At 32.9% G+C, this 25,408-nt stretch overlaps 1 protein-coding gene across 1 annotated transcript; it reads right to left on the reverse strand.

The window, feature by feature from the left end:
- Window positions 1–683: 683 nt before the first annotated feature.
- LOC132749879 (uncharacterized) lies at window positions 684–24,172 on the reverse strand. Its single transcript, XM_060739792.1, has 21 exons — window positions 24,079–24,172; window positions 23,911–23,949; window positions 23,515–23,594; window positions 23,252–23,320; window positions 22,852–22,987; window positions 22,130–22,258; window positions 21,244–21,414; window positions 20,155–20,325; window positions 18,392–18,565; window positions 15,563–16,003; window positions 14,277–14,364; window positions 7,154–7,185; window positions 6,989–7,027; window positions 6,522–6,601; window positions 5,758–5,826; window positions 5,441–5,576; window positions 4,781–4,909; window positions 4,333–4,503; window positions 1,835–2,005; window positions 1,341–1,514; window positions 684–1,114 (listed from the first exon to the last, which is right to left on the reverse strand). The coding sequence occupies exons 1-21, from the start codon at window positions 24,092–24,094 to the stop codon at window positions 684–686; spliced, it is 2,946 nt and encodes a 981-aa protein (XP_060595775.1). The 5' UTR covers window positions 24,095–24,172.
- Window positions 24,173–25,408: the final 1,236 nt, after the last annotated feature.

The raw sequence follows: 25,408 nt of genomic DNA on the forward strand, positions 1-25,408 counted from the left end.
TTGATATTGATCTGTAAAATCTGCAGCATCTAGAGAGTAAATAAACACATGTTTATAAACTTTAACAATGATAGACTAAAATTTTCTTTTGAATTAAAGAAACCGATTTGTCCACATATTACATCATAAGCAAAAAGTGATCCATCGGAAGGATTAAAGCAGCACGCCTTCAGATTTATGTTAATTTTTATGAAAGTTTTAGAATGTATTTGAAAGTAAAATATTTGTGAGGTGAACAAAAATAGTAATTTAAATACTGCAATCGGCACTTACAATCCAAGAAAATTACCAAAAAGTGGTCAACATATGCAAAAAGAGCCCTTACTGCGTTCGTTACACATAATAAAAATCGAGATAAATACTGCAAAATCAGTCTTAAACCGCACATAACATGTTAAATACATGTATAACTTAGATCTTGACTGTTTTTACTTTTTCAAAATTTTAGTACATTTTTCTCAATATTGATTTTCTTGAAATATTTTGGCTCCTCTGGAGGCTTGCAACTTAAAAACACCAAAATTACATGGAAATTGTGTAGACTTGGTTATGAACATGCTATGCTAGCGACGTTAGATAGCCGATATGAAAATTTTGAGACTTTCGTTCATTTTTCGTCATTTGTATGCCACTTTTAGAAATTCATAAGGAGCTAGATTGGAAGTCATTTTAATCTTATGTTTTTAAGTTGAAGATGGCTCTAAATGGTCAGACAAATGCTGACAAAACAAGGAAATCTTATCACGAAGCTGGAGTTGTAATGTTATCGTTGCAAATCCAAACACTATAGTCTCTGACTGATTCTTGATAATTCTTGCAATGGTGTGATCGTTCTTTGATATATCACAATCAATTGTAGATCCAGCAGAACTGATTACCGAAGCCGTAAAAACATAAACACCTGGATAAGAGCACGTAAAGTCGCCAGTCGTACTGTTGTAGGAAGACCCTTCTTCAAATATTTTACTGGTAAATGCAATGGTAGAACATGTAGGTAAATGTATTGATGAACCAATTACAGTGAACTCATAACACACCATTGACCCTTTTTTACCCCCGTATTGCAAATGCCCAACACTTACTGGATGAGAGTACGAAAATGACGAAAGCTTTCCTGAAAATATATTTTGTTATAATCATTGCTGTACGTATATCATTATACACAATTCTCAAGAAAAACAGAACTATTTTGTTTCAAGAATTACTGTTCATCTTTAAATGATGCCAATTTTTGAAGAAAATAATGTGTATAGGAAATCGTTGTTTTATTATCTTAATAATACATTCTCTAAGACATATAACTACTACACATTTAAAAGATTAAAACCAATGGAACTTACGGGGGCAATTTTGCTGATTGCATGCAGTCATTTCTTGTTGAAGCCCAGTACAAAGTCTTCCTCCTGCAGATGGCATAGGATTGTTACAATCCCTATAGTGAGACTTTACCCCTCCCCCACAACTTGCTGTACATGTTGACCATGAGGTCCACTTGCTCCAAGCACCGTCAGTAACTATGTAACAAAGGTACAGTAGTATGTCTTATTTTGTATATTAAACTTACTATATTGCCTGGTGAGCCTCTAAATAGAAAATAGATCTACAGTGTTTTTTTTTTTACATTTAGGCGATTTGCCCTCTGCATAAGTCTGACAAGCTAATGCAGCTAATTGTTAAATCGCCATCCATCAATCAAGATCCGGAACTTCTTCGACTAGTATTTTTATACATCTTGTTAAATAATATGGCTTGGAGGGGGTGACAGTTTGTTATTTTTGAATATTAGTACACCTTTTTTGTTTCACTAGCTAATGAAATACATGTATCATATTACCAGGACAAACTGCATCTACACATAATCTATCATCTCTTGAATCACCATAACAATGGTCTCCAAAACGTGCAGGATAGGGATTTGAACATGTTCGGTCTCTACGTTGCATTCCAATACCGCATGTTGTACTGCAGCTTCCCCAGTCACTCCATGTTGACCAGTGACCATGAACTAAAATATGAAGTATGCTATTTAGCGTGTTTCTGCAGCTGTAACGCTGTTTCGAAATTGCATTAAATATTCCCTAACATTTTCTGTTACCATGGCAACGAAGGGACATCTCAAAATGCCAAAAATCACTATTTTGCGTTGATTTTTTCCATCAAAATTGATTTCAAAGTGCTGCAACTTCTCAATGGATTGAGATAGAGTCAAATGCTTTTCAGCGTTGTTTACACGTTACCTTATGATCGATCTGGGGTCATTTATAGCCTCTCACAAGTCCAAAATTGTCTTGGCGATAAGGGGGACTCTGCCCCCTTCAAACCTCCTAAACAGAAGGGGGCACATCCCCCTTCTGGCAACCCCCTGATGTATCTTTTGGTTGAGGGCCGCGCCGAAAAAGAGGTCACTTTTTTTAACAACATTTCTCAAACAAAAACAAGTGTTGGGGACCTAAATAAGGCATTTTTTTCACCATTTGAGACAACAAAAAGGGGGGGGGGGAGTCGAAAAAGGCGTTAAAAGGCGAGTATATCACGTAATGGGTTAACAGAAAATGATGAAAATACTTGAAATTACCGTTAATCGCGTTTTTCCATGTTTAAACATGGCCTGTCATATAAATTTGAAGAAAAATTGTTGTTTTGTAGATTTTTTTGATTTTTTTCATTAACCCATTACTTCATGAGCATTTTGTGAAAAATGGCTGTTTTCATTGAAAAGTCTCCCGTTACAAGTTCAAATTGCTATAATACTATAAAAACTGCTTCACACTAATCAAACTTGGCACAAATGTTGACTGGACCCTTGCCCTTGCAACAACATGCTCAGGCTCAAATTTTCTGTTACCATGGCAATGAGGGGACATCTCAAAATTGCCAAAAATCACTATTTTGCGTTGATTTTTTCCATCAAAATTGATTTCAAAGTGCTGCAACTTCTAAATGGATTGAGATAGAGTCAAATGCTTTTCAGCGTTGCTTACACGTTACCTTATGATCAATCTGGGGTCATTTATAGCCTCTTGCAAGTCCAAAATTTTCTTGGCGATGAGGGGGACTCCGCCCCCTTCAAACCCCCCAAACAGAAGGGGGCACATTCCCCTTCTGGCAACCCCCTGATGTATCTTTTGGTTGGGGGGCCGCGCCGAAAAAGAGGTCACTTTTTTTAACAACATTTCTCAAACAAAAACAAGTGTTGGGGACCTAAATAAGGCATTTTTTCACCATTTGAGACAACAAAAAGGGGGGGGGGGGGTGAAAAAGGCGTTAAAAGGCGAGTATATAACGTAATGGGTTAACAGAAAATACATGAAAATACCCTAAATCGCGTTTTTCCATGTTTAAACATGGCCTGTCATATAAATTTGAAGAAAAATTGTTGTTTTGTAGATTTTTTTGATTTTTTTCATTAATAGAAAAAGATGAAAACACTTGAAATTACCCTAGATCGCGTTTTTCCATGTTTAAACATGGCCTGTCACATAAATTTGAAGAAAAATTGTTGTTTTGTAGATTTTTTTATTTTTTTCATTAACCCATTACTTCATGAGCATTTTGTGAAAAATGGCTGTTTTCATTGAAAAGTCTCCCGTTACAAGTTCAAATTGCTATAATACTATAAAAACTGCTTCAACACTAATCAAACTTGGCACAAATGTTGACTGGACCCTTGCCCTTGCAACAACATGCTCAGGCTCAAATTTTCTGTTACCATGGCAATGAGGGGACATCTCAAAATTGCCAAAAATCACTATTTTGCGTTGATTTTTTCCATCAAAATTGATTTCAAAGTGCTGCAACTTCTCAATGGATTGAGATAGAGTCAAATGCTTTTCAGCGTTGCTTACCCGTTACCTTATGATCAATTTGGGGTCATTTATAGCCTCTTGCAAGTCCAAAATTTTCTTGGCGATGAGGGGGACTCCGCCCCCCTTCAAACCCTCAAACAAGAGAAGGCACATCCCCCTTCTGGCAACCCCCTGATGTATCTTTTGGTTGGGGGCCGCGCCGAAAAAGAGGTCACTTTTTTTAACAACATTTCTCAAACAAAAACAAGTGTTGGGGCCTAAATAAGGCATTTTTTCACCATTTGAGACAACAAAGGGGGGGGGGGGGTGAAAAAGGCGTTAAAAGGCGTGTATATAACGTAACGGGTTAAGATGTTTTAGAGTTATTATTTTGTCAAATATGTGTGTGTATGCATGTAAATGATTTTATGAATACTAAAAAAGATAAAAGTTCCTATAATTACTGTATCATATATAAATAGTTTAACAGTTTAGAGCCGTTGTAAGATAACTTTAAGAAATATTGGCATCTTGTAACTTATATTACCGGGACATGGCTGAAGAGTGCACCTCTGAGTTTCGTCAGAGTGTCCTTGACAATTATGACCCCTTCCTGCAGGGACTGGCTCTGTACACGTTCTTTTACGCGACTGATTCCCGTCTCCACAGGTTACGTCACAGCTGGACCAGGCTAGCCATGAGGCCCACTGACCATCCACTGTCAAAATAATGACTCAGTAGGGTTATAGAAATATCATTTATTTCAATCGAACGCATCGAATCTAGCGTATCTTCCGACAATATTGTTCGTTTTCTAATTGTATAGTTTTTTAAAACAATAAAGTTGTAGTGTTACAGTACATAAAAATTCGACCTTTTATTTTATGGAAAAGGAAACATACGAATAATAAAAACATATCAATAGATTTATATTGAAATTGTCGTGTTTCATTCGTGGATCGTTAGAAACATTAATTTGTTGAAACAAATCATACCGTATCTACATAATCCGCAGAATCGCCGACAAACTGACAAAGCTCTGTGTGTATCTGCACATATATCTGCATATTGTTCAAGGGTTGCACAGCCTACGTTTTCTCTATCTGAACACTCTTTAAGCGAATCTTGAAATTACAATCGAACAACAATAATATATTATTATAACCTTATAATGTCATATCAATTTGATATCTCGTTACATTTAAATTTCCCCCTTGACATATCGTTATAAAACTTTGAAATGATACACATTTTGTGATATATTATGTTTGAACACATTTCTGCGAAATACTTAATTGATTTTGGTCTTACGTCGTTTATGCCTCTCATCGCTCTCGGTTCGAGCCGCGCAAGAGTATAAGAATTCTTTACTTTGATAGCTTGCGGAACGTCTTTGGCTCTTCTCAGGTGCCCGTTTTTGCCTGAAATAACGCACATTGGAGCACTTAAGGTATTCATCTACCAGTAAAGCTGGAAACTCGCCATATGACTTATACTGTTTTAGTGCGACGAAACACCTATTAAAACAAACAACAAAACAGGCAAAATTGACAACGAATTGTAGCCTCATTTTACTCGTGATGAGAAAGAGGATCAAGAAAGTATTACATATAAAATGATTCTTTTCAAGTATTATTGGGAAAACGGTAACTCACATGTTTCTTGGCACATATGTCTATTACAGTGATGCTCTTTGCAGCACTCGGAACATGATGACGTAGGCAAAGAGCGTCCTACCAATAACGCTCCATTAGTCATATTTCCTGAATATGAAACAACTGATGAACAGTTCTGAAATATACATTAAAATCAATACTGAAATTTCACTACATGAATTAATTTGACATATCACATACTTTGACACAAGAAATAAATGAACCCTCAGCACCATTTGATATCTAGTACAGAATATTATATACTTATATAAGTCTGAAGCACATTTGATAAACGAGTGAAAGAGAACTTCATTTACTGTCTCAGATCGACATCCGAATGAATACAGTGTCGCGTTTCCTTGTAGTAGGAAGTCAGTATAACATATCTGAAATATATCAAGGGGTAAATAGCAATGAAATTTAGTATAATTCAGACATTACTGTTAATAAGCTAGTATATGTTCGTAGAACAATATCACTAGAATCTATTATGTTTTTTTGCTGTATAAAACGATAAGGCATTTCAATAATCATATTTACAACATTTATATAATAGAGCATTAGGACTAAAGTTCAGATTTATGTATTTTAACATGTAGATCTGATTACCACCGCATATGTTTCGCCTTCATTATGATTCGGATTTCTTTAAGCCATGCAATCAAACCGGTTTGTTAAGATAGACATTAAAAGAAGTATAAAAATATCGTTGTCCGTGGAAGTAAAACAATTTGTTGATTTTTGTTAGAAGAAAAAATGCTTGAAGTTATTAAAAACATAATAGACCAAAGTTTTTATGGGCAAGATTGTTTTGCCAGTTTACCTGCATAGTATATGGAAAATGTCGTGTTGCTTCTTTTGAAATCGTGAAAACTACCTACTCAGTATTGGTTTTCCAGCGGTTAAAATTGAAAAAACGAATCGCTTTCAAAATTGTGAAAGCTCGCCGATGATTGGCTGTTTGAAAAATCACGAGAAGGTTGCAACCTATTGGTGATCGTCAGATCCTAATGTGTAGTGTTACTTAGGAGCCGGTTTTAATCAGATTGATAACAGAGCATTTGAATTTGCAAAAATATACCTCATCAGCATTGCACGTTTTCGTAGTCTTACATTCAGCAACAGTTTGGACACTGCTACAGGCAAAACACTCGATTGCCGCTAAATCGAAATAAGTGTATAGTTGCATAAGAAATCGACCACAACCATCATACAAGTATAAAACATATAGTCAATATTGGCACAATTATTCCAGAAATATAAATCACATTAGAAATTTGAATCGACAAAACATCTTTTCTTAGTTTTGTATTGTTTTGAATATCTGTTAGTCATTGGCAGCTTGACCTTCCATTTATATCCTTTCTTGTGATGTATATACCTAAAGTATCATTTCAACAGTAACGTTAATGAATATTCAATAATTGTAAAGCAAGAAAGTAAAGAATTAACTGATCACATCTTCAAATCTAGCATAATAAATTGTAATACATGTATATCATATTATATATTTTTGCAAAAAATATTGAAAGGTACAATCAAACTTACCAGATGTCGAAATAACAGCAACAAGAATGATGCAGATTACTAAAAAAGAAAATTAAATGTTACAGTAAAATGGCTAATAAAAGTATATTAGACAGTATCAAAAATACGGAAATTATACAACTTCATAATTGTTAAACATTATATTTATAAATATCATTTATTTACCAAAAGAGATCTGCATCGCTTCGTAATTTGTGCTACAATGTCATTCAATTTTAATGCGTCTTTGATAAGAGCCGTTTCCTAATCAGTAACGGAATGAGATAATAAAATATGTCATTCCGTACATTTACAATTAACATTTAACAAGTGAGTAGGTTATTGCGTTTGATAATGATAAAATGATTCAGTTGAAATATAGCCAGATCATAAGTTTTATCAAATATATAATATTATATATACATAGTAAAAAAATCATAAAATTTCACAATAATACACAATTATACATAAATACGTTAATGTAAGGGGGCGTCCGTGGCCGAGTGGTTAAGGTCGTTGACTTCAAACAACTTGCCCCTCACCTCTGTGGGTTCGAATCCCGACAGGAACTTGGATTCTTTTATGTGAGGAAGCTATCCACGTCGGTGGTTCTACTCAGTTGCCCGTTCGTGCCTGAAATAATGCACGGAGGGGCACCTGAGGTCTTCCGCCACCAGTAAAGCTATATGACCTACACTGTGTCGATGTGACGTAAAACCCAAACAAACAAACATTAATGAAAAATATACAAAAGGTTCACCGACAGGATTTGTGTCCCTTAACAGTGCGGATATTTTGACATTTTTTTTTATATATGTACGGTTACAATCGAAACTGTCATTTAACAAAAATTCCAACACGTCAACATATTTTTTCTTTTTATTTTCGAATTCATTATTAAATTTTACTTATCATACAAAAAATCTTGAAAATTCTATGGAAGATATTTTTCGGTACTTTTAATAATTTACAGAATTGATGTTTATTTGTCTTTAAAGAAATATATTCAGATTATCATTTGGTCCATATAAAACATTAGATAAAGGCATCTTTGTATAAAATTGTGCTTGTTGAGTGTATTAAGCTGTCATATACATGTTTTATATTTTAATACACAGTATGGCTATTTTGACAGTTTTGAAATATACGGTTACCATGACAACTGCCATTTTACAAAAAAAAATCCAACGCTTCAACATATGTTTTTCTTTCTTTTTTTGAATTCACCGTTAAATTTTACTTATCATACAAAAATGTTAGAAAATTCTATGAAAGGATTAAATTTTTCTAAAGCTGTAGAAAATGTCTTTAAAGATTTATCTTATTTCTGTTGCTTAGACCTATGTTCATAAACAAACAAAACAAAAACAATCAAACAAATCAAATATAAAAAATTAAAACACTAAATAAATAACAAATATCCGTAATAACAAAGATCATTAACAATATTTATGTTAGTCGATATATATTTTTAAAAAGATCGAGAAAAAAGAATCCCCAAAGGAAGTACAACACAACAAAATTGAAAATGTTGGGTTTGATTGAGCCTGTTCATAGACGGTACTAGAAAGTGCAAGTGACCGTCCACCCTAAAAACTCGCAAATACCTTTTCGTAACATTTATAAAGTTATATGATATATCTTTCAACATAACTTTGACACAATTCTAATAATTTCCACGAAAATGTCTCCGTATTTACCTGTACATTTCTCCGTTAAAAAGTCATTATCGAATATAATCATTTTATTCCTCCAAATATACAATAAAACAAGAAACCTTTAATCTGGTGAAATTCATGATTGCCAAGTGTGTTTTTATTATTTCCCTTTGACTAGAAATATAAGATTATGTCATCATTTTACTAAAACCAACTGTAATGTTTGTAAAAGATACGGTAAATATGTTACTAAAATAAATAATAATGCAGTAGTAAACCAAAATTTCATTAGAATAAAAGATCTTAAATTAATAAATAACCTGCACTTTCAGCCAATAAAATAGTTCAATGTATGTTAACATGTTTTAGAAGTACAGTAAACTCCGCTTATAACGAACTCATCGGGACATTCAAAATATGTTCCTTATATCCGGAGTTCCTTGTAAGCATATAGCGAATTAGTTCCTTGTATCAGGAGTTTTTATAGCGAACAGATTTACATATAACGAACTGATTGTTTACTATCTTCCGTCATTTTGAAGAGCATTTGATTAAGAAAAATTAGTCATTTATTTCTATTTATGACACAATACCCGAGATTGTACTTTTTTGGAATTTTTTATGAAAATCCTTTGCTATTTCAGTTTTAGTTTTACTCCCTTTCTCAATTTCTCATAAAATATCATATTTTCTTTCTAAACTCAGTGCTTTTTGTTTTCTTTCCATGATGAAGAATAAACAAGTTCTTCGATTGTTCTTTCCTTTTATATTGAAGCTCTTCTATTATATTTTAATGAAAATATAGATTTATTTTCAATTCAATCAAGCAAACTTTGTACTTTTCAATGGATTATGCCTACAAGCATGCGTGATTCTGTATAAAACCGATTATAAATGATCATAATTATTTACTCGAGCAAAATTATTAAAGAAAAAAAATATTACAATAAAAGGAATAACTGTTTTATCTTGGTGACAAGAACTCATGCTAAAAGTATCCTAAATAGAAAACTATTACGTACTAATGCGGAATCTATTTACGGACAGCCGGTATTTTAGTGTTCGTTATAAAAGTGTAATTTTCTGTACTTTTAACTAAATTGGGACTTACAAATGAGTTCCTTATAAGCGATAATTCGTTATAACCGTATTCGCTGTAACCGTATATTTTTGTATTAAATAAAGAAGGGCAAAATTCGGGCCAAAATAAATTGTTCCTTATAACCGGAAGTTAGCTATAACCGTGTTCGCTATAAGTGAAGTTTACTGTAATTTGCAAACAATTTACGTTTTAACAACAGTTATTAAACTTAAGCATACTCAGCATACTTCTTGCATTTCAAAGTACATATTTTGTTTATTGGTTAGTAAAGCTATTTAAAACAACGACAATTGTCCAAGATGAAACTCAACAAAATATTGTAGTTATCTATGATCACAAAATTAATCCTTTTACGGCTTAAAATACCAATTATAGATGGGGGATTAAGGATCAATTCCGGCATTTAATTTGCAATTATGTGAATTTTTTTTTTCAGAAATCAGTATCGTGAAGAACGAATCTTTACAAGTATGAATTTAATATCAGTACTTGGCTGTCGTTTAAAAAGTTTTTTTGTATGTTTGATTTAAATAAAAGACACTGTTTGTCTTATATCGAAAAAAACATAATTAAAGTTTGTTATAGAATCATTTTAGTATATCAAAACGTTATTAATGTCCTCATAAATGACGTCTGTTTCTGGAATCATCATTAGGTGTATAATATGTCCGGAGATAATGACTACATACATTTCCACAAAGTAAGAGTGCGGAAACTGAAAATTTCAATTGTTTTCAAACGTTCAAGAGAGATAACTTTGTCCAAAATCTTCGAACCATGACCAAATTCAAACATTGCCTGCTTTTTCCTAAGATGTATCTATATGTAAAATGTGAGGTGAAAGTGTATAACCGTTGGGGAGATAATGAGCGGATACTAAAAAATTCTTATTTTTCCATAGTTCAAGGGCGATAACTCTGTCAGAAATCATCAAACTATGATCAAATTCAAACTTGAGCAGCGTATTACCCATAACATACATTAGAGTTTACATACTAGATTGTACAAATAAAACAAGAAACCTTTAATCTGGGGAAATTCATGATTGTTATGTGTGTTCTTATCATCTCCCTTTGACTAGAAATATAAGCAGCAAAATTGTAACCATGCGACAATGACTAATTAGTGCATGCCCTGAAACACTTAAACAATAACAGCATATGCTGTTTTGGTTGGTGCATCAATAGTATGTGTAAGCAAATATTAATCAAATGCAAAAGCGGATGGGGAAAATCAATTAACATTTACTAGCTCCAGTAGAGAGAAAGATTTACAAATGCTTACATGAAGTTTTAATGGATTGCTAGATATTTTTAATGATTCATTTCCTTTATATAAGCTTTTTGTTTATGTTCTTTAATTTGTAGTCATATTGTCTTGACTTGTTTTGAACCGTTGCCTAGTTACATTAGATTTTGAGTACAACTTAAAATATAAATGCTAATTTCAAACAAACTTACAAACTTGATAGGATTAATTTCTTCTCGAATATTTTAATCATATCTGTCCACATATTTACAGCATTAGTTAGCCAAGCTGGTGAAGGATGGCTAGCCGATATGAAATGTGTTCATAATCTGAGTCTTTAAGGCGGTTGTCTTTTATCAGTCCGTGTAACTACAAGGCTTGTTGCTGTAATCCCGATGTTTGGGACGCGCATTACATATTCTGTTCTTTATGGAATGCTTTCAGTGCGTAATTTACACCGCTTTTGAATATTTCTTTTGAATGCAAGCAATAATACTTCCATTAGGTTTTATATGTATAGGTCATATAGTATTTTATGCTGCTGGAAAAAAAATTATCTCTGTAAATTAAGATATCTTAGCATTTTGTAACAAAGATCTTTAAAAATAATACAATATAAGAATATCGGTTATTATGAAATTTTATATTTTCACCAGGAGCTATGTACACGGTGCAGCCAATTGTAATATTGGAGTATATAGATGAAAAGTATATGGCGACAATGCAAGGGTTGACGATGTGGGTGTACAGGTACGGTATTTCGGGATTAATTGGAAGTGCCGCCGCTGGTATGTGTGTTTAATTAAAACAATAGGGGTGGGGGTAAGCCTCGTGAAAAATGTTGTGTCTGTCTACCCAGGGTTAAGGCGATAAGATGTTACTCTTGTCACGACATACATTCTCATTTAACACCAATACTGGTTTGTTTCAGGAAGCGGACTCGAAAGTGACTGCAATACCTTGTATCACAATCGCCCTTCAACAGATACATTTATGTTAATTACAATGAACACTTCATTTGACGATATAAAGTACAATCAAACTTCACGAACAAAGTACCAGATATACTGTTCAAAATATTGTTTTCTATAATTTGGTATTTGAAAATTTTGATACATTTAAAAAAATTCACGCCTTAGGGAAACAACACAGAATGAAAACATAGTGTCATTAAAACTGGCATTTGTTTTAAGAAAGGATCAAATTATCATGACCTGTAATAAGAAATGCAGCCTCCCAAATAGAGTTTGTGAAGTTTCTTTTTCAAATTTACACCTATTCAGTAAGAGTTTCCTAGATTCCACTTAATTTCTGCATTATAAATTTTTAAGTTATTTACTCAAATATGAACATAGGATATCTTTAAACTAGGTGACTGTTAAATACGTACATTATGCGTAAATAGACAAAGTCACAAATGTATTGTATTCAGGTTTGATGAACAAAAACAAAAAACAACTAAATTAGAATAAAAAATGAATAATGAATAAACACCCTCTCTCTGAACTTGAAATATGCACGGGCATACTACAGAATCCAAATGTGTAACTGTTAAATGTTCTCTATGGCCTACCACTAATGCATAAATTGCTCCATGTAAATGTTGTTTTCATTTGATTGACTGTAAGATTTTAACGTGCTATTTGGTTTTAACATGTTTGGTTTCAACAACTACAAGAAAAATATTGTAAGAAAGTATATTGATTACAATCAATGATATTTATTCTGCAGTATTAATTTTAAGTTACAACGAGTTTTGTTGGCAGTCTCTATGACCAATTATAAACAGTTAAAATCTTACAAATGTAGCTTGAGCTTCTAGGCGTATGTACGTGATGTATTTCATAAATTCGTTAACAACTTTAAGTAACACTTCAAATGTTGTGGTATACCTATATGTTAGAATTGTTACTGTGCCGAAGGACATTTTGCTGGATGCGCAAGCTTTTCTTGTGCTTGAAACGCATCAGTTTTACTTATGCTATTGCATATTTTAGCATGTTAAAACATGACGGATTTTATGTTAGAGCAAATGGTATACTGTGCTATTCTGAAACCAATATCCATGCAGGTTAACAAAAAATTTATGAAGACAATGTATTACAATATGGTATTGTTGCAAAATGGGTCCGTTGATTTAGATAAGAGCGCAAGTCAGTTGAAGTCTATGAAATACCAGGTCGTTCAATCTTAGCTTCATCGGAAAAAGAGATGGAAGAATTGATTGATACTGATTCCAGATATACACTGGAAGAATTCTACTAGTTTTCTTATGGTTCAGTACTTTAGTTAGTACTTAAGTACCACGCACAGACACACGTGACCTTCACCTACTCCATACCAATACGCGCGCTCAAACATCTTGTAGGAAATCAATCTTAATGTCAAGTGGCATCAAACTTATTGATCTAACCTTGCTCCTTGTGACTTTTGATTGTTTCCAAAGATTAAAGAAATGCTGGTAGGTCATCATTATAAACCAAGAACTATTTTCTTAGCAATATACACAACATTATCCGCTTCAGGATTATTGCGACGTTTTTATGAAACGGATACACGTTGTAAAAACAGGATTTTTCTACAAAGGAGAACTACTTTGAGAGACTGACAGAAAAATAAGAATTTTGAAACACGTACAGGAAACTATGACTGTTTTATGAATTTATGAAATGCCCCATGTACATTTATATATTGCAAAAATGTCGTTCACAGAAGTTTTGTTATGCATATTTATTCTAGTGTGTGATTGTAAAATGCTACCTGATATTATTTTTGTATTTTGTTTACAGAAAACTATACATGTATGACGCAGAGCTTATTTTTGTATTATAGGTTGGTTGTTTGACGCTACCGGAAGCTATACATCAAGTTTCTTGGCAGCAGGCGGTTGTTTTGTACTTAGTGGTTGTATCAACTTTCTAGTCTTATGTACAAAACGTAGTAGAGCAGCTAGAAAACTTAAGAAACTAAAATCTGATCCGTGAGATGATCTGAGGACTCTGATATTTATTCATGACATTCTTTACAAAGGACGTTTTTAATACAATGCCAATTGATATTTCAACTTCAAACTTAGAGAACTAAGATTAAGTTATTGAATTAATTGCTAAGGTTAATGTTATACGGATTTTATAAATACGTGGAAAAAAGAACAAATATGACTTATATATCATGTTGATTTATTCTATATATTATCTTGAACTTTTAGGTCAAATGATTGACATTTGTCATTACTTTATTCATTTACAGATTTGATTTATAATTATAAAAGGAACATATGCTATTAGTCTCTTATCGGTACCAGGAGTGGTCTTTAAGTTTACCCTCCCTCCCTCCAGCCATCTGTCTGTCCGTCAACATAACTTGATCCCATAATAACGCAAAGAGTACTGAAAATATTTTTTATGAAACTTGAAATATATATAGATGACAGTCTGGAAATTATGCATGTCTTTTTCTTTTCTTCTATTTTGTAAACTTTGGTTGCTATAGCAAAAAAAAAAAAAAATAGACAGAAAATATGGCAAATTTAACACATAATTTGGATCCAGTGACAACACAAAACATCCTGATTTTTTTTAATGAAATTTGAAAAACGGAGATCTGGATTTCATGCACGTCTTTTTTCTTCCTAAGTTGAAACATTTTATTATTAACAAATGTGCTTAAAATATGACAAATATAACAATATTTATTATTACTCCAACAGTACTGACAATATTTCTATGTAACCTGAAATATTGATAGACGTCAGTATGGATATTATGCAAATCATTTTTAGCTTGACTATAGGGAGTATATTGATAGCTGTTCTTCTCACCAATCATCCGCAACTGCGACCAGATTTCTGATTAAAGATTTTATGCAGTTAAATCTTTTTCATTGTTATTTTTTATTTTAAAGGTGTTTACTTTAAACCTGGCATATATTTTTTGTGATCATCAAACACATCATGTGTGATAAGGTTCACTCTAACAAAAGTTGTTTGTTTTATATAATTTCTTAAAATTTTATTGAATCTTCTTATTGTTTCCTTATCATCACCCATCATGCTATACATAAACATCATATTTGCTTAGAATTATGCCTGGATTTCCATGATTATTTTCATTTTGAACATCAACTTTAATTGAAAGTTGTTATTGTCTTTTTTTTAGTTTTTTTGGTTACTTTAAATGGTATGCATTTGAAAATTTTTATTTTTCACCTTTATTGTTTGTGCCTAAATGGTATCTTCTTTAAACGTAAGTTAATCGTTTTTTTCTCACATTATGTATGACAATGTTCGTTAGTTTAGCATCTATATTTCTAGAGCATCTTTATTTAAAAAGTTGGGGATCCAGTTTATGTGTTTGGTTACTGTTTAAATTGAATGTCTAAGATTTGTTTGTAAATATATATAAACAAATATTTGTTTTGTTGCAAAATTGGATTTTTATCAACAAAACGTATTTTGTATATGATAACGATATATTCATCAATATATAAGTTATAACAACTCATTTCATCCTTATTAGTTTTATTACGAGAATCGGAGTTGCAATAAGGTGTATGATAAATCTAAAGTTAATTAAGTATTTTTTTAGCTGTCAGAGTGCAAAAGAAATCCACTGAAGGTGGAAGCTGAATCTAAATCGCCATCAAGATGTTGACAAAACAAGGACACTTTGTCGCCTCGCTGGAGATGTAAGGTCACCGTTACACTTACTGATGCTTTCCAATTACCAAATTCCTTAACAATTTTCGTTATTGATTGATCGTTTTTCGAAACATCACAGTCAATACCTTCATGAGGAATACTGATTAATGAGGGTGTGAAAACATAGACGCCCGGATAATTGCATGTAAAGACACCAGTAGTACTATCGTAGTAAGACCCTTCTTCGAAAACCTCAGTTTTAAATGCGATGGTACCACATCCAGAATAAAGCAAAGAATTAGTACACTTTATCGATCCTTTTGAGTCAGGAAACCAATACCTTCTTCCAACATTGACCGGATGAGAGTAAAAAAACGACGACAGCTTTCCTGAAAAATATATTGATAAGAATACGTATACCATTATGAATATTTGTAATTATGAATATTTGTACATATTGGTGTCAGGTTTAAGATGATTAAAAGACATAATCTGATGCTTGTGAAATTTCTATTGTTCCCTTTAAAATCCAAGATTTATTAGATTTACAATGCACTGACGTTAAGTGACACCCAAAGAATAACATGACCCGAAAGAAAACAAAAACATTTTTTCTTTTTTCCTTTATGATTATTTTTTGCAGTGTTAAGAACTACCCAAATGCTCACAAGACAAATAATATGACCCCGGTTTGAATAAATGACCCCCATTCATGAAACCTTTATACGAAAGTGAAAATAACCAGTGTCTATAAAGAAATAATTTGAGTTTAGAAATAGAGTCACCCTGCGTTGCGAAACGTTTAAATATGTTTTTGTAAGAAATTCAACAACAAATGTAAAAAAGGAGTAAACATTCTTTTCGAAAGAACATTTCACAAGAGGCTCCTGTTTTCAATATCTGAGAAAAAAGAAAAGTATTCATGATTAACCTTGAAAAAGGATACAATTAAATAATTCAAATTCAGATACAAATAAGTGGAAATTGAAACCAGAACCTTCTGTTTTGTTACATTTTGACAACGTGTCTTATCAACTGCGGTTAATGATATAAAGTATATCATTTTCATAAATGGTTTTAAATCTTTTTTTGAATTCATATCATTCTAATGTTTTTTTATCTAATTTACCGGCTAGATCTGATTTTTGATAGTTGCATATGTAAGCAAGAGGGTCATGATTGCCCTGAAATCGCTCACCTGTATATAGGCCCCCGGGGCGGTGCCAATTTTAACCCAGGGACATTTATTTGAACAAACTTGGAAGACACCCATTTGAAGATGTTTAATGACAAATATCTAAGCTCTAGCTGTAAGAAGATTTTTTTAAAGTTTTAACTATAAACATAAAGGGAAAAACAATGACCCCCTCTAGGGGGGGGGGCAATTTTTTTCCCAGGGCTTTTATTTGAACAAACTTAGTAGTCACTCACTAGAAGATAGTTCATGCTTAATATCTAAACTCTAGCTCTTTGCGTTTTTTAAAAGAAGATTTTTAAGTTTTTACTAAATACATATAAGAAAAATCAATGATCCCTGGGGCGGGGCCAATTTTAACCCAAGGGCCATTATTTGAATAAAAATGGTAGACGCCCACTAGAAAATGTTCCATGCTAAATATCTTAGCTGTAACTCTTAGGGTTTTTTAAAGTAAGATTGTTTAAGTTTTTACTATATACATAAAGGGAAAAACAATGACCCCTAGAACGGGGCCAATTTTGACCCCAGGGCTTTTATTTGAACAAACATGGTAGACACCCACTAGAAGATGTGTCATGCTTAATATCGTAGCTCTACCTATTTAGGATTTTTAAAAGAAGATTTTTTAAGTTTTTACTATATACATATAAGGAAAATCAATGACCCCCTGGGGCGGGGCCAATTTTATTTCCCAGGGCCCTTATTTGAACAAAAATAGTAGAAACCCAGTAGAAGATGTTTCATGCTAATTATCCTACCTCTAGCTCTTAGGATTTTTTTAAAAGAAGATGTTTTAAGTTTTTATTATATACATAAAGGGAAAAACAATAACCCTCTTCGGTAGGGCCAATTTTTACTCAAGGGCTTTTATTTGAACAAACTTGGTAGACACCCACTAAAAATGTTTCATGCTCAATATCTAAGCTATAGCTATTTGAGCTTTTTAAAGGAGAATTTTTAAAGTCTTTACCATATACAAATAAGAAAAACCAACTTACCCCCGGGGGCAGGGCCAATTTTGACCACATGGCATTTATTTGAACAAACTTGGTAGACACTGACTAGATGTTGTTTCATGCCAAATATTAAAGCTCTAGCTTTTTCGGTTTTCTAAAAGAAGATATTTTAAGTTTTTTCTTTTGGTTGCCATGGCAACCAGAGTTCCGCGTGGAATTAAATTCTTTTGACAATTTTTAATGTTGACTACCAAAGGAACTTTCCTGTGAAGTTTGGATGAAAATGGCTTAGTCGTTTATGAGGAGATGTCGTTTAAAGTAAAAGTTTACTGACGGACAGACGCCGGACGAAATCGATCACAAAAGCTCACCATGTCACTTTGCGACAGGTGAGCTAAAAAGCCTGAAAAATGATAGTATCGTCAAAGTAACAATCTAGAATTGTTTTAAAAAAAGTAATATGTAAGGTACCTTAAAGGTTAGATTTGAAAATTTGAAAATGTGCAAACAGCTTTGGATTTTGACAACGTTCAAGAATGAAAGTATATGTATCACTTAAAGTATGTTTCTCCAAACCACCTTATTACTGTTATGTTATATTAATCAAATCAATTGCAACGTACGAGGGCAAGATTGCTGATTACACGATGCCACTTCATACGGAGCTCCCGAGCATGGTTTCACTCCTGCAGATGGCATAGGACTGTTACAATCCCTATAGTGAGACTTTATCCCACCTCCACAACTTGCTGTACATGCTGTCCAGGAGGTCCACGTGCTCCAACCACCGTCGGTAACTATAATGTAATATTTGAATTAGAGTCTGAAAATAAATGCATGTACTTTTTGACATCCCGTCTGAGCTAGAGGTACTCAATGATAAGCTTTATTTAATTTTTTAGGAAATATCGACGTCTACAATAGGGTTGTAAAAATATACATAGATGTCTAGGTGTTCATTAGATCGTCACTAAATGTTTTCAGAATGTTTTCTCTTAATGGTATTCTTAAAAGCTTCGAGTATTGGTCTCTGAATAATCTTGATTGTTTTAAAAGAAACTTCCACAGTGTCTTTATGATTTTAGGGTCATGTTTAAAAAAGGTCATGTGAAATCAACTACACTTAACAAAAGTTCTAACCGATCACTTTTTAAATTTTGATTATTTTATAACGGGTCAATAGATCCTTATAAAATTTTGCAGAAGTGATTTTTGTGTCATTTTCAACCGATTTGTGGAATGAAAAATAATTTAATACGGTTCCATGCACTCACGCGGGAGACAGGGCGCGGTTTACACATTTTGGCACGAAATGTTCGTACAGAGCATGGTGAGTATTAAATTTTACATTGCATAAATCCTTGTTAACTTTATAAGTGAAAAACATAACACATGGCACGAATGTTGATGCAGGATCATGCCGTAGCAGTTGAAATGTTGAATGCTGGAGCCTCTATCAGACAGGTGAGTGGCTGTTCATAAAAAAAAAAATTTAAATATCGATAAAGTTTTATTTAAATAGAAAAATGTTATATTTTATTATTCTCAATGTGTTCATTCTCTTCGAAATAAAATAAAAGTCGGATCTATTGGTATTATTCTTTTTCATATATAAGCGAAAACTCAGGGTGATCGGTTAGAACTTTTGTTCAGTGTATAAGGGCATTAGGTTAAATAACAGAAAAAGTTGTGAACGCTGTAGTCGTCTTTTGCTTGATAAGTGGGTCTCCATCAATATTTGTTGAAAATGCAGTCTTATTTAAGTCTTACACAAGCGGGTACAGAGGGGTGGAGTTTTCAAATTAAATCCACACATACATGCCATGTATATTTTTTGCATATTCTAACATATTGTATTTTTCCCTTTATTAATCTAGTTTTGAAAATCGTTTTATCTGTTATTGTTTCATTCCAGTAGCGTATGTACATTTGTATTTACAACTGCGTTCATAACAGCGAAATGAAGTCATCCTAGGCACGCAATTTCATTCTTAAATGTGCCAAAAATACGTAAAAGCAGTTCATTCATAAAATGCGCAAATTGACCTTCTTTTAAAGCACATGGCTTATCTGGCACATTAAAATCAGATATAATTTCCAACATGGATAAAAGTAATGGAAACGCAAGGAGCACGTTTATAAAAAGTCAAAATCAAGTGAGATTATTGATGCTTTTAGGATTAAACTATGACATAAAGCCAATGAAATTTTGGAAAATACTTTTCGACATACATGTATATATATGTTTGCACTCTACTGAGAATGAGTTGCATATTTGGTCAGATGAGCGACATAAAAAGCCTCTTGTGTCTTATTTGAAAGACGCTGAAATGGATTATTTTGATACTGTAATCTTTCATGCAATCATAAGGCGTTAATATTTTACCTGGACAAATTGCATCAACACATAATCTATCATCTCTGGAATCGCCATAGCAATGGTCTCCAAAACGTGCAGGGTAGGGATTTGAACATGTTCGGTCTCTACGTTGCATTCCTATACCGCATGTTGTACTGCAGCTGCCCCAGCTACTCCATGTTGACCAGTGACCATGTACTTAAGATACAAAGCATAATATTTTACGTAAATATGTTGCTATAACCCTATTCTAAAACTTCATTGAATATTACCCAACATTTAATTGGTTTTTGAAGAAAAAGAAAATTTTAATACATTTTAATCGTTAATAAAATAATCAAAAGTATTAGTTTTGGGTGAGAAAAACGGGCATTTGGGTTAACCGAGCGTTGTTTGGTTGAGCCTTTAATGAGTGACCACACTGTAAGAGTACGCACAATGTTTTCATACAATAAGGGGAAATAAAGAATCCTTAAAGAACGCACAAAACGACAAAATTAAAAATGTTGCAGGCTCGGTTTGATTAAGCCTGTTCATGGACGGTACTGGAATGTGCAAGTTACCGTCCACGTCCCCTAGCACCGGCTTAAGCAGTATTCAACATTTGACATGAATTGGAATTTTGAAACATCCGCATATGTGTTCATATGGCGGTTATCATGGAACCTTAAATGTGACAAGTTAGTGCCAATCAATGAAAAGCGGCAAATGGTCCTCAAGTAAAAACATTTGTTTGCCCTAAACGAATATACAATGGGTGGAACTGGAATTTTGAAAGGCGATCAGAGGTTATGAAGCCTATCAGAGCACTGCCTGTGGTTATGTTAAGCGGAAAACTGTCTTTACAAGCGAGAACAACTGTTGGGGTTTTCAAACCACAACATTTTAAGTACAATTGTCATGTTAATCGAAGCAAAGCATGGGGGTCAATTGTACCATTTATCCAAATTAATGTACATTTTCGTGAGATGTTTTAGATTAAATAGATGTGTGTATGTGTCGAAATGATTTTATAAATAATATAACAATATTTCCTGTAATTACTGTATGATATTTAAATTATTAAGAGTTATAAGATAATTATATTAACAATTTTTGGTGTGTAACTAATTCAACCTGGGCATGGCTGAAGAGTGCACATTTGAGTTTCGTCAGAGTGTCCTTGACAATTATGACCCCCTCCTGCAGGGGCTGGCTCTGTACACGTTCTTTTACGCGACTGGTTCCCGTCTCCACAGGTTACGTCACACCTGGACCAGGATAGCCATGATGCCCACTGACCATCAACTGTTGAAATACAGGACTGGGAATCATAACTGCGCCCTATCATATTTTATTTTCAACTGCGTCATTTCGTACAAATCAATATTTTCTTAGAAAATAAACATCTGTTTTACAGAAATTGTAGTAAATGATGCAGAATTATATTGAAGCTTATGGTAAACTCTGAAACGAATATTATGTTGATTTGAATGCAAAACCAATGGATAAAGAAAAATGAACTGCGTTGTATCCACAAAACTTCAAAACAATCTAGCCCTCTTGGAGTTGCAAGTTTGCTATAACTTTTGCTTAACCAAACAGTTCTGCTAGAAACATTTACCAACTGGAACGGAAAATTGTTGAGCGTGTTAATACATATATCGGGTTTTCAGTCATTTCCAACAAAAAGAATAATACACCAAAGTATTTATTTTTTATTCAAAGATGGCGGTGTTTCTTTACAAATTGTAGGATATGAAATAATGACTCAATAAAGTTACAGAATTATCAGTTATTTCAAGTCAAATGTTCCGGCAATTTTGTTCAATTTCTAATTGTGTAGATTTTAAAAAACCTCCTTGAATTGTTTTAGAATTATAAAGTTGAAGTGTTCATAAAAATTAGACATTTTATTTTATGGAAAAGGAAACATACGAATAATAAAACATATGTTATTTTGTAATTGTCGTGTTTTATTTGTGGAATTTAAGAAAAATTAATTTGACCAAACAAACCATACCGTAGCTACATAATCCACAAAATCGCCGACAAACTGATAAAGCTCGCTGTGTATCTGCACATATATTTGCAAATTGTTCAAGGGTGGCACAGCCTACCTTTTCTCTATCTGAACACTCTTTTAGCGAATCTTGAAATTACAATCGAACAATAATATATTATTACAACCTATAAATGACATGTCGATTGGATATCTCGTTACATTTTTTCCCTTGACATATTGTAAAATTATAGTGACTGATATATATTTTAATTAATTTTATGTTTGAATACATTTCTGCGAAATACTTAATATGATTTAGCCTAACATCGTACTCGTATATGTAGTGAATTGTGAAAATTCATTTTTTTGACAAAGGGGTAGGTCCGTGCCCATGCAATTAAGGTCGTTGCCTTCAAAGCTCTTGTCTTTCATCGCTGTAGGTTCGAGCCGCACAAGAGTCTATGGATTATTTCATGTGAGAAAGCTATCTAAATAGCTTACGGAACGTAGTTGGTTCTAATCAGGTGCCTGTTAGTGCCTGAAGTAACGCACAGAGATACACTTACTCAACCAGTAAAGCTGAAAATCGCCATATGACTTATACCATGTACGACGTAAATCCCATTAAAACAAACAATATTGACAACAAAATGTAGGGTCGTGATGGCAACAACGGACAAAGAAAGTGTTACACTTATAATTTGTCCTTTTCAACTATTATTTGGATCACGATAACTCACATGTTTGTTGGCATATATGTCTATTACAATGATGCTCTTTGCAGCACTGGGAACATGGTGACGCAGTCAAAGAACGCCCTACAAGTGACGCTCCATTTGTCATATTTCCTGTATTTGAAACAACTGATGTACAGTTCTGAAATATACATTCAAGTGAAAAACTAAAATTTCAATACACGAATTAATCAGAAATACCCGATAATTTGATTCAAGAAATAAATTAAACTTCACTGTTTGATATCAAGATATCATGATTTTGTTTGTGAAATCTAAGGTATTCAACCTTATTATTAAAAATAACATCAGCCAGAACATTTTTATTTATTGTAGCAGGGGGCATATAAATTAAGTCTGAAAGTTTGAAATATGTACACATATGAAAATTGTAAAGTCCACTTACTGTCTCAGATCGACATCCGAATGAATACAGTGTCCTGTTTCCTTGTGGTAGGAAGTCAGTAAAGCATATCTTAAATAAATGAAGCGGTAAATAGCAACGGAATTTAGTCTAATATAGAAAGTACTGTCGATTAGCAAGTATTAGTACATGGAACAATAGAATCAATTGTTTTATTGCTGGGATAAAGGCAATGACATTACAATTTTTAAATTTACAACATGTATATAACAGAGCATTTAATTTAATGTCTTTCACAAATCTACCTCATCAGCGTTGCACGTTTTTGTAGTCTTACATTCAGCAACTGTATGGACACTGCTACAGGCAAAACACTCAGTTTCCGCTAAATGGAAATAAGTGTATAATTACATAAAAGAAATCGACCACAAGTTTAAGAGAAATATTCAACATATTAGAAATTTGTATCGACAAAACATCTTTTCTTGATTTTGTATTGTTTTGAATTTCTGTTAGTTCTTGGCAGCTTACACTTTCATTTATAACAATTCTTTTGATGTATACATCAAAAGTATCATTTCAACAGTAGCGTCAATGAATATTGAATAATTGTTAAGCAATATAGCTAAGAATTAACTGATAACATCTTCAAATCTGGCGTAATATTCTATAATATATTTGGGCCAAAATATGGAACTTACCAGATGTCGAAATAACACCAAAAAGAATGATGCAGATTACTGAAAAAAAAAATTAAATGATGTTACAATTAAAATAGCAAATAAAAGTATATAAGACAGAATCAAAAGTACGTAAATAAGACAACTTCATATTTCTTAACATAATATTAATAAATATCATTTATTTACCGAAAGAGATCTGCATCGCTTCGTAATTTCTGGTACAATGTCATTCAATTTTAATGCGTCTTTGATAAGAGCCGTTTAATGTACAATGTTTCCTAATCAGTAACAGAATGAGATAATAAAAAGTCATTCCGGTCATTTACAATTAACATTTGAAATAAGTAGGTTACTGCGTTTGTTAATGATAAAATGTTTCAGTTGAATGATATCCAGATTGTTAGTTTAAACATATTTTATTGTATAAGATAGACATAGTAAATAATTACATAACATTTCACAATAACACACAATTATACATAAAAACTTTAAAGCTTCAATCCAACACATTGTAGTTTGGGTGTTTCTTTTTAGATAAAATGCTATTAAAAGATATAATTGAACCATAGGCTTGTACATTTATGTGGAACTAGTTGATTTATATATGTCTTGTACGATAACAAAACATCTTAGTTAAGTTTTCTGCAATATTTATGCTGAAATTTTTGAACTGTTGAAACGTTTTATTTTGTAAATATTGACTAAAATAATTAACACACCCGTTAACTGTTTGTGCGTAGATTCAATGGTTGCGCGTAGAACAGTTGTGTGTTTGTTGTTTATTATTCTGCAATCGATTGCTGCTTTATATATCATATGTCTATGAGAAGAGGTAAAAAGAGAGGAACATATCTCGAAAGTCCGGTTTAGAACTAAAATTTATATAGTAAGTTCTTACTGCATCAAGCTGTCATACTCGCTACATGCTAAAGGCCTCAACAGACGATAGGATTTAGTTGTACAAAACTCTGGAAACAAAGTGATCCCTCAGAAGCATTAATCACAACAAAATTGCAAGAGAATTGCAGACTCGGTTTGATTGAGTCTGTACATGAGGGATAATGAATACGTGCAACATCCCTCAACACTACAACACTAATTAGAGATAAGAGGTACAATTTCACTAAGCAATACAGCACTTGCATTCAGACCGTTATTCTAAATTGTAGGAATCATCTCAGGTTTCCCTAAAAAAAAAAGTTCTCTCCCAATTGATTTCTTACATACTTTACTCACTAAATATTTTTTTCCATGAGTAATGATTAAAACACCTCCAATTTTTTTTAAATTGTTAATTTTGTTTTTGTAATGTGCAGCCTGACCGAGACTCAAACCTGGGAACCTCGGAATACCGTACTGCGGTTGTACTGACTGAGCTATCTGGCCGCCTACAAACTAACTCCCCTGATTAGAGAAAAGTTCAATACCGAGACATAACCATTTTCGGAACAATTTGGGATTCGAACATACCACAACTTTGGGTCTCCTGAAGAGTTTATCAACATCATTTTTACCT

This window comes from Ruditapes philippinarum, unplaced genomic scaffold (genome assembly GCF_026571515.1).
Source record: "Ruditapes philippinarum isolate M1 unplaced genomic scaffold, ASM2657151v2 ctg3621_1_1_1_1, whole genome shotgun sequence".
Classification (NCBI taxonomy): domain Eukaryota; kingdom Metazoa; phylum Mollusca; class Bivalvia; order Venerida; family Veneridae; genus Ruditapes; species Ruditapes philippinarum.

What these genes read in the sequence shown, in the direction of transcription:
- LOC132749879 (XM_060739792.1), bottom strand. An exon ending in ACATATATGCCAACAAACAT is followed by an intron (nt 22,259 to 22,851) that starts GTGAGTTATCGT and finishes TGTAATTTCAAG; the next exon opens with ATTCGCTAAAAGAGTGTTCA. An exon ending in AAACGTGCAATGCTGATGAG is followed by an intron (nt 5,827 to 6,521) that starts GTATATTTTTGC and finishes GATATATTTCAG; the next exon opens with ATATGTTATACTGACTTCCT.